Source organism: Petaurus breviceps, unplaced genomic scaffold, assembly GCF_028583685.1.
Source record: "Petaurus breviceps papuanus isolate PSGF00001 unplaced genomic scaffold, PetGlider_PUasm1.0 90723, whole genome shotgun sequence".
Classification (NCBI taxonomy): Eukaryota; Metazoa; Chordata; class Mammalia; order Diprotodontia; family Petauridae; genus Petaurus; species Petaurus breviceps.
The window spans coordinates 9262139-9275455 of NW_027187323.1; the positions used below are offsets into that span (position 1 = coordinate 9262139).

At 38.0% G+C, this 13317-nt stretch overlaps 1 protein-coding gene across 1 annotated transcript in view; it reads right to left on the minus strand.

Moving 5' to 3' along the window:
* Nucleotides 1-4264: 4264 nt before the first annotated feature.
* ARHGAP15 (Rho GTPase activating protein 15) overlaps nucleotides 4265-13317 on the minus strand; it is an 859970-nt gene continuing 850917 nt past the window's right edge. The window contains exon 14 of the mRNA XM_069066760.1: nucleotides 4265-5616. Within this exon, the coding sequence (XP_068922861.1) occupies nucleotides 5433-5616 (184 nt within the window). The 3' untranslated portion in view covers nucleotides 4265-5432. The remainder of the gene's footprint in view (nucleotides 5617-13317) is intronic.

The following is a 13317-nucleotide window of genomic DNA, read 5'->3' on the forward strand; positions in this document are numbered from 1 at the left end:
ATTTCAATTTAATTCAACTAACATTTAAATATTATAATGGAGCTATAGGAAGGCATTTTCCTTTACCTTTTTTGGCAAAAATCTTAAATGTTTGATATGATTGCTCTCTGGACATTTTGTTTTTTATTCCCTTGCCTAGAATTCCATAGAATTCATAACCCTGCAGATCAGTACCTAGTCTGCAACTTGTAGTTTTAAAGGGTTGTATAGGGGCACAGAGAGGTTTAGTAATTTTGCTTAGAGTCACACAGCTAGTAAGGGTCAGAGGCAAAACTTGAAGCCAGTGTGCTTGGTTTTCTATCCACTCCCCCATGTTGCCTATATAGGTTTTCTGAAGGAGGCCAGCCAATCAATTAAGCACTTAGTAGGTATTAGGCACTATGTTAAAATAGGGAGACAAAGGTAAAAACACCAACTCTCTGCCCTCAACAAATAACCATTCTGTTGGGGGAGACATTATTCAATAAATAGGGATGCATAAGAGTAGATCAGTGAGCCAATAAGTATTTATTAAAAACCTAGGGGTGGCTAGGTGGTGAAGTGAATAGAGCACTGGCCCTGGAGTCAGGAGGACCAAAGTTCAAATCCGGCCTCAGATACTTAACACAAAAACCAGCCATGTGACCTTGGGCAAGTCACTTAACCCCAATTGCCCTCCAAAAAAAAAACCCTACTATTCTAGGCCCTCAGTGTCAAAGGGGAAAGTATTAGGGGATGGGAATACAGTGAAAGACCTCCTGCAGATAGTTGTCTTTGAGCTGTTTTGAAAGAAGCCAGGAGCCTAAGAAGGGAGGGACAGAATATTCCAGGCAGGGGTAATACCTAGTGCCAAGGCACTGAGGGGCAAGATGAATTGTAAGGTTCAAAGAGCAGTGACTAGGCTAGTGTAGCTTTATTGTACAAGTGTGGAAGGGAAGAGGGTACAAGGAGAATAGGAAACAGGAAGGGGCCAAGGGAGGAAGAGCTTTACATGTCAGACAGAGAACTTTATATTTAATCTTACTGGTGTGATTGGAGTTCATTGAGCAGGGCAGGGACATGATCAAACTTATTTTCAGAAAAATCACCTTGGCAGCTGAGTGAAGGATGGATTGAATGGAGAGGCAAGGAGACCAATTAGAAGGCTACTATTATAATCATCCCAATAAAAGCTGATGACTCTGAACCCTGGCTGTGGTTGCATGAGTAGAAAGAAGGGGGCATAGATGAGATCTAAAGGTAGAAGTTATCAGATTTGGCAATAGATTAGATTCATGGGGTTCATGGAAGTGAGGAATTGAGAATGGCATGCATGTTTGGGGCCTGGATGATAAAGAAGATGATGATGGTCTCAGCAGTAATAGGGAAGTTTGGAAGAAGGGATAGTTTTGGGGGAAAGATGATGAGTTCTGTTTTGGCCAGGTTGATGTGGATGAGACTGAGAAGGGTTGACTATATAGGAAGAGAAATAAGAGAAGAGTACAGATAGGTCAAGGAGGATCAGGCTTGTTTAAAAAACAAAACATCCAGAGAAAGAAGATAAATAGAAGTATGTATAGAGTAAGTTTACAAATCTATACTAATTTGTGTCCAATGGTGGCTATCTCTAGGATGGGAGGGGGAAGGGGAAAAAAAGAAATTTATATTATAACTTTATTAAGTATTTAAAAGAAATAGCAAATGGTATATAATAGATTTGTAGTTGCATGTGCAATCATCTTTTCTATTACATTATGTTATGAAAATGCTTGTTTTATTCCATAAATTAAAAATAAAACAAAACTATATTTGCAGTTGAGATTATTGGTAACATTGGACTTGCCAGTGAATCAGTTGAATGATGAGGACAGAAGTCAGATTATGGAGGGTTTGGAAGAAAGTAAGAGGAAAGGAAGTAGAGGCACCAGTTGCATAAAACTTTCTTATATAGTGTAGTCAAGTTATATTTTTAAAAATACATATGAAGGAAGTGTAGGTCAATGTCTCTTTGCATTCCACTAAAAGAACAGTGCCCTTGGCAAGTGATTGTTGAATTTTAACATATTTTCTAATTTCTCTTAATTGGAGCCTTTGTTTTTAATTGTTTAGTAAGCCCCATCACATAACTTTCTATGACACAGAATTAGGTGGTGATTCTGTTAGATTTTGGAAATAGTTGTGGTTTTGTCCTTCATTCTTGAAGAGGACCATGACATTAGGGAAATAATGACATGACTTGCAGTTGACTTTGATTTGAGTGAGAGAGGGCTATGTTCACCAAACTCACTTTCTCCTCCAGAGTCATCTGGGTCCAGTGGCCAGATATTTATCAGGATGCAATGGGAGACCCTGATGCTTTTAAGCTAAGGTGTTTTCAGGCTCTCACTTTGAGTAAGGCAATGCCCATTCAGTAAATAGGCCTCTTTAAGAAGTGAGTCAAGGGATGGCCCCTTTAATAAAAAAATTAAAATAATCAAACTTGGAGGGGAAGACCCTCAGATTTGCTGTTGAAAAGAGAAACAGTTACTATTGACATTCACTCTGAGCTAGGAGGGCCCCCAAAATAACCATTATGTGGTGCTCAGGCAGGGACCTATAGTCTAATCCGTGCTACCCAGAGTGAACTGGGTTTAAGGTTTGGCCTTTGAGAAAGAAATATAGCTAGTAAACCCCAAGTTAACCAGGTAGGTTTTGGTCATCAAAATTTACCTTCCTTTGGGAAATAGTATCCGACTTTCAATGTATAGTAGGAAAGAAATCCAACCATTTCTTCTTCATGAAGCTTGGACAGACTGGCAGTGAGGACAACCTGTTAGAGAGACCATTGGGGTCTCTATGGTCTCTCTGTATGTAGAAGAACTTTCTAGTTTGAAGGAACATGTTGGTGAAATGATTGGCAGGTAGGGGTATGGGGAATTCCATTTTTACCCTAGAGACTCTCCACCTTCATGTTTAAATTATTTCCAAAGGGTTGGCTCCCTATCATTTGAATTGTCCTTGGTCTTTGGATACTAATGAGGCTTAGGGAAATTGTGTTTCAGGGAGATGTTCAAAAAGATGCTAAATTAATTGAAACAGAACAACAACAAAAAATGTTGGTAGCATGGGTCTATACTCCAAGGTCAGCTCTCTATCCACTAGTACATGTCTTTTCTTCTAGTGATTACTGTAATTTTAAAACATGTAACTTTTTTCTTTACAACTTTGCTTGACCCCTGTGGTGTGTATTTACCTCTTTCATATCCATACTTTTTTTTATCCTGCTGGTAGTCTCTTCCTAGACAGGAGCACACACAATGATACAGGCATGCCTCAGAGATATGGCTGGTTTGTTTCTAGACCACCGTCATAAAGCAAGTATTGTCATAAACCAAGTTGCATGAATTTTTTGGTTTTCTAGTGCATATAAAAGATGTGTTTACACTATACTGTAGTCTATTAAGTATGCAATAGTATTATGTCTAAAAAAACCAATGCACATATCTTAATTAAAAACACCTTATCGCTAAGTGATGTTATCACTTGAGCCTTGAGCAAGTTGTAATCCTTTTCCTGGTGGTGCCTCAATGGTGATTGATCAGGGTGGTGGTTGCCTAAAGTTGAGGTGATTGTGGCAATTTCTTAAAATAAGACAACAATAAAGTTTTCCTGACCCATTGAGTCTTCCTTTTACTTGAACACATAGAAGCCCTTGTAGGGTTATTAACTAGCCTAATTTCACCATTGTTGTGTCTCAGAGAATAAAAAGGCCTGAGGAGAGGGAGAGAGATGGGGAAATGGAAGGTTGGTGGAGCAGTCTGAACACACATAGCATTTATCCATTAAGCTCACCATCTTCTATGAGCATCATTCATGGCACCTCACAAAATTAAAATACTGCAATGTCAAAGATCACTGATCACCACAACAGATATAATAATAATGAAAAAGTTTGAAATACTGTGAAAATTACCAAAACGTACAGAGACATGATGTGAGCACAAACACAAAAAACCTAGAACCACCATAGTATATGTGAAACACAATAAAATGAGCTATGCCTGCACTGTTTCTCACCGTGAAGTTAGGCAGGAGTAGATTGGAAGACCCCTGCCCATTTCTCAGACAGTATGATGTATGCTGGGGAGCAACCATGTTCTCTGCCTGTTCAGACATCTCTTTGTGTGCCATGCAGCACATCTATGTGTCCACTTCATGTCTATGAGTCCTCAAGTGCTCTAAATGTTTGCTCTTGGATCTCAGTTTCACACATTTTATTTACATGCATTATTTTTCATTTTATGAACAAATCGATAACCAGACTGACTTGTTACCACACTGGATTAGTTTTATTTATTCTGTTTGAACTTGATTAAAAACCTGTCAAACATAAGTCTACATTTTTATCAGCAGAATACTTTCACAAAACAGGGTATGGGATATGTATAGCTGGAAACATACTTTTCAAAATAAAACAATATTTGATATATTCTAGACAGTTACCCTTTTGTTTACCCAAGACAACTGAAACTAACCATCAAATGCATAAACTGATTCAAGTCTAGCCAAGAAATCCTAAGGGCATATGAAAAAGCTTTTTTTTAAAGTTCTTTCTAGATGAATTTAATGTAATTCACCAATAAAGCATCCTCAGGAGCATAATAAAAATTCTACGGAACATGACAGAGCCAGGAAAGAGGAAGATGTAGAGTCTGATGAAGAATCAAAATGGATGTTAACATTAAAAATGAGCAGCCATGCAATCCTTGTATGGGATTAAGAACAAAATAGTCAGGCTCTAATTTTGTTTCTAATTTATAGGATGGTATGTTTAGGGGATGGGAAATAGTATTTTTTAAAAAATGTATCCAGTGGAAAATGTTTTAAGCTGTCATTTTTCTTTGGAAAAAAAAAGCAACCTTCAACATTTTTTTAAAAGAAACTTTCATTGTATAGCTCAGAGAATAGCTAGACTATCCACAAGCAAAAAAAAAAAAATCTTAAAAAAAGAAACATGCTTATTTTAGCTTTAGACCTGGATCTCTCTTATTACCTTTTACAATGTATTAATCTCTGTCTCTTTATAACTTTTTTACTAACTGGGTATAACTATAGTTATACATATGCCCATGAGGGTGCAGAAACATGGACTAATACACACATATAGAATCTAGAATCAGTGTTACATGCAACTTGTGAACATCAGTTATATTCCTGACATTTCTGAAAATCTTTCAACATCTTTAGATAGTCCTAGAATGCCAGGCCTGGATGGCATGGCATTCAAAGGGTTAATGTTGAACACATATAGGCAAATATTGTCAATTATTTTATTCTAATGTTTGGAACTTAAACATGAAATCATCATTAAGTTTTCACAAAATGAGGCATCTGTCACTTGAAAGAAAAAAATATTTCAGAAATATGTTTACAGAAATGTAAAAATATTAGGCATCAAGACAGATGTGAACATTTTCAATAATGTGCCTTGTCTGTCAGTCTTCCTTAGAGCTGAAGATCTTATTGTACTCACTTAGCATGAGTTCTGCTATTTGGTTTTGGTATACCATGTGGACTGCCATATTCCCAGTCTCATTTTCAGCCCGTAGAAGTGTGGGCCCAAATACAATCCCTAAACTTTGAGTGGACATGAGGTTCTTTGAGGCTTTGGCCACTATCCTGTGAAGAGAGAAAAAGAATCAGTTAGATAATAGGGTAAAAAAAATTGCAAATGCCTTTGAAGATGACAGGTTATATGAATTCGAAGTTGGTTTGCTGTTGCTGTTCAGATGTGTCTGACTCTCTGTCACCCTATAATGGGGTTTTCTTGGCCAAGACACTAAAGTAGTTTGCCATTTCCTTCACCAGCTCATTTTATAGATGAGGAAACTGAGGCAAACAGGGTGAAGAGACTTGCCCCAGGGTCACACAGCTAGTAAGTATCTGATGCCAGATTTGAACATGGAAAGAGGAGTCTTCCTCACTCCAGGGCCAGCACTCTATCTACTCTACCACCTACTTGTTTGGAAAACAAAGAAACAGAGAAGGTTGGTGAAGGTACACCCAGTCATGGGAAATCTCGTAGGGAAATCCAGGCATGATCTTCCTAATCTAAGTGATCATGTTTCTATAAATAATTTTTTTCCTCTCTATTCATGATCATTTATGTTTCTATAAATAATTTTTTTCCTCTCTATTCATGATCATTTATGTGGAGATATATGATGTTTTAGAATGTCTACTTAAGAGACTAGGCAGCCCAAATCCCTTTACTGTGTGCAGAGCAGAGATGCAGCCTGATGTAGTGGGTTGAGAGTCAGGATTCAAATTCTGCTCCAGGCAAGTCCTTTCATAATTCTGAGCCTCAGTTCCTTTCCCTGTTAAATGGGACTACCTCCCTAGGTTGTTGTGAGATATAAAGGAGCTAATGTACGCAAAATACAATGCAAATCTTAAAGTTATATAGAAATGTGAGCATCTTAGTCATCTTTATTAGGGATAAGGAGATAAAAGGAAGGAGTATAAATGAATCTGCCCTTGAGGAGTTTATGATCTTATGGAATACAAACAGCAATAAAATAAATAAGGCTACGTAACCACAGAAACAAAACAGAAAAATCAACCCCACAATAGACCTAGGAATAAGAGGAAGAAATGAATACTAAAGGAATGTTATATAGGGTGAATATGGCCAGGTGAGATTAGTTTGTGGAGAGGCATTATAAATTACATAAATTTTGAATCGTTTTAAAAGAAATGAGAAATGTGGGAATGGAGGAGGAAAGGCATCTTGTCAGATGGCCAAAACAAGTGAATTGTTAAGTGAGTCTATTCAGTTTGGATAGCAAGTTGAGTTCATACCCAAATAAAAGAAGATTGGATCCTGTAGTCTTTGTACAGGCAAAAATCCCACTGGAACCAAGGAGGTTTTTGTTGGTGTGAGGACAGTACAAAGAGCTGGAAAACCAATGACACATTTTGAAATGTTCTTTACAAATGTACTATTAAGGGTGACACCATGTCTACCCTGACACAAAGCTCCTTAAGAGAAAATAAAACTCCATGGTTTAAATTAGAGGCTTTGGAAAATAATGCTGGAGCTTACATCAGATTTCTTGGTTCACTGTTAAATTTAGGGGAAGAAGGTATGAAGAGAAAGAGATCTTCTGGGTTTTGATTGAATTCAGAGCAAAACATTTTATTCTGTTTCTAGATTTGCCAAGTACCTTCTTAAAGCACTTGTATTAATTTTAGCTTTCGTGGAAACCTGCCATTTTAGTTCATAACCATATTTACTAACTTATGCAAAACTTCAATACAATTTGAATCTGCTTTTTCTCTTTCAAGATAGCAGAATTGTTTCTTTGGTGTATTATGCTAGCGTGTTTAACAACTGGGGCCGATTTTCTCCTATAAGTCACCTTCCAAATGGCTATAGAGCTTTTCTATAGGATAGCCTGCAGCTCCATTCTTCATTATTAAAGACCCAGTAGACTGCATGGGCATAGTAGCTTATAGATGGTAGTGATAGAGGAGTTTCCCAGAAGGAAAGAATGTGTATTAACAACTGAGCCTTTCTCCATTTTCCTGAATGGGGAAATAACTCCAATAGTGTTCCATTGAAGTGGGTGTGTTTTAATGGTGCGCTGGAATCAGCTCAAACTGTCTCTCCAATTGTTAATTTTTCAAAGTGAGTGTTTTACAACTTGGTAATCAGCAAATGCTACAAATCAGGGCTTGATTTATTGTTTTGTTGATTGTTTAGATTGAAGAAAATGATAGAGAAAATATTAATAATGCAAATTAAACTCACATGTGCTTGTGTATGTGTGTATTATGTACATGTATGTATGGCACCTGCATGTGAATATACACACATATATACACACTTACATACACACGTGTGTGTTTATTTCTTTTTCTGGAGAATCAGTCATCAAACATTCACTAGCATACCTCTGGGTACTATATTTCAGTGAGATAAGGTAACATTTGTAGATGATCAAAGTTAGTGAGATTTTTAGAGATTTTTAAGACTGACTCTTCAAGATGGAAAGCAGTCCCTTTAAAAGATCTATTGTGAAGGAAAAATAAAAGGGCTTCTTGTTCTGATTTTAAATACTTACTAGCCCTAATTTTCTCCATCACAATGTAGAATGAAAAAGGGCAAAGTTTAACTTGGAGGGACATTATATTATCAATTCCATATTTAGCACCCATAGTGTGCTAGGTTGGATGCTGAATAGTATGCCTTCTTCATAATAGGTGAATCACTAAATATTTGATATTAGTACTTTAGCCCAAATTACTATCTAGCAAAAAACCAGGGCTTCGGAAGCACAAGGTCATTTAGTATTGAGAAGGAAAAGAGGGAAGGAAAGGGTGGGAGAATAAAAATCTGAGCAGACCTAGAAGGAAGAAAAGAGAAAAGAAGATAATTGATTATACACTTCAGCTATTTCATAATTTTACCTAGTGTCCTTCTGTGATAATTGGAGTTTGGTCAGTGAAATGGACAGAATAGTGGTGTGGGGATCAAGGAGGTCAGTTCTGGAAAATAGACAGACCCATAGGCAATTGGTAGATTCCCGAGAATAGCCAATGCATAGGATGGTTTCACCCATACCTATTCCATCTCTCTGGTCTTGAACACTAAAATTCCCATTTCTGGTCATCTCCTATTCTTTCCTCTCTTCCTCTACTACTTTGCCCTTCTTTCCTGAGTTCTTTTTTTGCCTTTTTTTTGGAGGGGGGAAGGCAGGACAATTGGGGTTAAGTGATTTGCCCAAGGTCACATGGCTAGTAAGTGTTATGTGTCTGAGTCCAGATTTGAACTCAGGTCCTCTGGACTCAAAGGCTGGTGCTCTATTCACTGTGTCACCTAGGCACCCTCTTTTCTTAGTTCTTATAGTGACCTTTGGACACTCTATTCCTCTGCCGTCGCTGCACATTTCTCTATTCAGAGTCTTGAGCCTATCTAGAACTAACTAGTTCAATTCAGTTACACATTGTCCTTTATTCTTTTCCCTATGTAATTTTTCTCTTTATATTCCCATCAGTTTCCATGAAGTCAATTACTATTCTTATGCAGACAACCCCTAAATCTATATCTTGAGCCGTAATCTCTCTCCAGAACCTTTAAATGAATGAAAATCTTGAGATGGAGTTTCTGGGTAATTAACTGATTTATTAATTAGGCTAGCTGCTAATCAATAAATTGATGGTCAGTGGTTTCTCTTGGTAACCAAAGGCAAGACCACTAAATGCTTAAATACCTTTGGAAAAGTGTGTGTGTGTGTGTGTGTGTGTGTGTGTGTGTGTGCACGTGCGCTCGCGCCTACCCCTGACAGGTGAAAATCAACCCTAATTGGTGAATACTTAATGAGGGGGTGGACTGCTAAATGAAGAAGTGGACTGAAAGCCCTTATCTCCTCTTGCTGAGAATATGGCTTGATCATGAGACTCCAGCAGTCTGGATGAAGGAATCCATCCAATTTTGGGTGAGGGGGGTGCTTTAAGGCTAGAATTCAAGTAGATTAGATTCTGTTTACACTCTAACTAGAAGTGAAGTCTTCTAGTTGGTTGGGGTCTTGCCCAAGAATGCATAGATGAGATTATCCAAATCTCATCTATCAGTCTTGTCCTTCAGAGACTGACTGATTTACAGGGGCTGGTCCCTGAATGAGGAAATAAAGGGAAAAACCTAGTTCAATAAATGGTTTTTAATATAATAGAAAAATAATCACTTCTCTCCACCTCATATTGCTTACCTTCATGTCCTGTAGAAATCTCAAATTCAATATAACTCGCCAGCTATCCCAACACCCACCTCCAAACCCAGAGCTCTTCTTCATACTTCTCTGTTTTTGTCAAGAATTCCCCCAGTCACCCAGGTGTAGAGCCTTAGAGTCATCCTTGTGCCTCCCTTCTTCTCTTTTCACAATTCACTGACAGATTATTGATTCTAGCTTTTGCATCCATGTTCTCCACTCACATGATCAACTCCCTGCTTCAAGCTTTTGTGATCTTTTGAAGTATACTCCTCATTGGTCAGCTTACTTGTAGATTCTCCTCTCTCCAGTCTATCCTTCACATAGTTATGATGATAATCTTACTCAAGTACAGGTCTGATGATGCTAGATTAGCCATTAGATTGTGATGTCCTGAACTGTTTTTTGTATCCCCAGAGTTTAGCATAGTGTTGGGCACATAGTAGGCACTTAATAAATATTTATTGACTGACTGTTCCCTGAAATCAACATTTTATTTCTTACCTCTATCCACTTGTAGAAACCAAACTCTGTGACTAAAAACAGTTCTTTTGTGTCTCTCCTTAAAATCTTTAATTTCCCTCAAGAGTCAGATAAAGTTCTTACTACTCCCCTGTCCCCTGTGAAACTTTTCCCAATTCCTCCGGTTGCTGGATCTTCTCCAGATGTTCTCATCTTCAAATGACCTTGTTTATATGTGCTTATTATCTACATATTATATTTCAACAATAGAATGTAAGCTTCCAGAGGTCAGAGACTGATTCTTTTCAGTCTTTGTAACTTTAATATTTATTGATTTGAGAATGTCTAGGTAGGTGGAAAGGCTACATTATGGAAGGATCTAGGTCCCAACCATGAAGATTGGGATTCAAGATCATTACACTAGTTCCAAGAAAGACTTGAAGAATCAATAAGATTCCTAATTCTGGAGGAAACGGGAAGGATACTAATGTAGGAGGTCAGATATTGAATGGGTCATAGAGGGGATAAAGGACAAGATGGGGATAGACTTTAAAAATGTAAACAAATTGGAAAGTTTTCATAGATAATGTGCATTTTGATCACTTTGAAAACAGGATTTGGATGATTATAATTGATATGTAATTCACACATACACGTTTAATGAATTATGACAAAAGGCCTCAATGTTCCTTCTGAGCTTCTCTATTTGGGAAAAAAAACCCCCAAAAACCAAAAAACAAAAATCATTCAGTTTGGAACCATAAGACTTGGATTCTAGTTCTCAATCTGGCACTACACATCTAATCTAGGGTCTTTCTCTTCCCAAATCTTAGTTTTTTCATCTGTACAGTTAGGAGAATAAAACTTCACCTTATAGGGTTATTGCAAAGAGGTGACTTTGTTAACCACAAAATATTATGGAAATGCAAATTTTTGTTACAATTGGGATATGGGTCTAACAAATCTGAGCTGGTTAGCGTGTCTCTCCTAAGACCAGGGTTGGTCCTCTTACTTGGGGTAAGGATTGAACCTAGAGGTTGGAGGTTAATTGTCTTCAGCTGTAAAGAAGGTTAGAGAGGATGGAGGGATAGGGAACTAGCAGGTCAGTCTACATTGCCTCACCCCACCTGCTAGCAAGCTGCCTGATCAGTCAGAATTGAGCACTGCACAATCCCCTTGAAGACTGACTTTTCTAATGTGAGTGTGGGGGTCATGTAGGGAAGACTGTCTCACAGTGGAATCCTACCAAAGCTGTCATTTACTATATTCCCTGGGCATGAGCCTTCATTTGATTTGGGTTTTTTTTTTTATTTGTTGCAAATGTAAATATGAAACAGTGCTTCCTTAAACCTATAGCTTTTTTGTCCACTTCTGAGCACATTTTCCATATGGTGTGAATCAGATCAGCTTAATTATGAGTTTCCTAAAATATAATCACCTTATTGCAAATGGATAATATTACATAAATTATTTTTATATATTTTGGTAAGGTTTCCCATACATTTGGCTTAACTTTTTAGGTTATTAAGTACAGTTGACGAAATATACTGATAAAATACCATCCATAGAACTCCCTAAGTCCCCCCAAAAATGGAAGGGGGAGGCTTACTCATTTTTCCCAATTTAGGAAGGACCATTGACCTGATAGCAGCTTTGAAACAAATTAAATGCAATCAAGAGGAGAGAATGGGGATGAGAAAGATCTGGAACACTTTCCATCCTGTTTGTTTACTGTGGCAAAAGACTTTTTTTTTTTTAAGCTGGCACATCTACATTCTGGATATCAACCAAGCAGTAGGTGGTGTGTTGGGAAATTAATAAAACATTAGTTCAGCACAGATGCTGTGGGTGGAACCCAGTTCAACAAAACAACTGCTACCAATCCTGGGATCTCCGGTCCTCCCAGACTTCATGGTTGGGCTGGAGAAGCAAGCATGTTCCCCTATCAGAGATGGAATTAGATCAGATGTTTTCCTAATAGTCATGGGGATAGAGCTGCATAGAAAAATTAGCCCCAGCTTTGTCACTGACTTGCTGTGTGAGGCTGGGCTGCCTATCCAAATGTGAGTGTGTGTTTCTACTCCAACCTGTGGGCCTAATTTGTGTCACCATCCTCCCCAAATTCCCTCCCTGAGATAATAGATGATATGATTACCCCTGCTTTACAGGTAGGGGAAATGAAATCCTAAAAAGATAAGTGGTTGATCAGTGGTCAGCACTGTCCCTCCAATTTGCTGTCCTCCCCCCAATCCAAGTCCAGTTAGGTTTCTGCCTTTCTGTTCAATAATCTATATAACACCCTAAATTGATTCCTACTCATTTATTAAATGGGCATAATACTTGCGTAGATCATCATGGTGCTATGGGATTAGAGAGGTGCAACATGTTTCAGTTGTCATTCAGTCATTTTCGACTCTCCATGACCCCAATTTAAGATTTTTTTTGGGGGGGAAAGATACTGAGGAGTTTACCATTTAATTCTCCAGTTCATTTTACAGACAAGGAACTGAGGCAAATAGGGGTGAGTGACTTACCCAGAGTCACACAGTTAGTAAGTGTTGGAGGCTGGATTTGAACTCATGAAGATGAGTCTTCCTGATTCCAAACCCAGTGCTCTATTCATTGTGCCTCCTAGCTACATATACACTAGTTTAATAAACATTTATTCATCATCTAGCAACTCTGTGTGAGATATCATTCCAGGCATGGAGAGGGAAGCAAAGGTAAAACAAAAAAGAAAAAACAAACAAATTTAAACAAAACTATCTCTTGTCTTCAGTGATTTACAATTTAGTAGTGGAGATAAGTACACAAATAACTGATATATTATATGTCAAGGGTACCATTGTCCTTCCCCTCTCACAGAGTTGTAGTTTGGGTATTCTCTTACACTTTCCCTCACCCTACAAATCCAATCCATTGCTAAATCTTTCCACTTCACCCTCACAGTATCTTTCCTGAATGGCTCTCTTCCACTTACTCATTCCCCAGCCTAGGTCAGAGCCTCATGACCTTTATCCTGGACTACTATAATAGCCTATTAATTGATTCCCCCACCCCCTTCTCATTTCTCCACACTCCAATCCATCTACCTTCACACAGCTGCAAAAGTGAGCAGTTAAATTATCAATCTGACGATGTCACCACC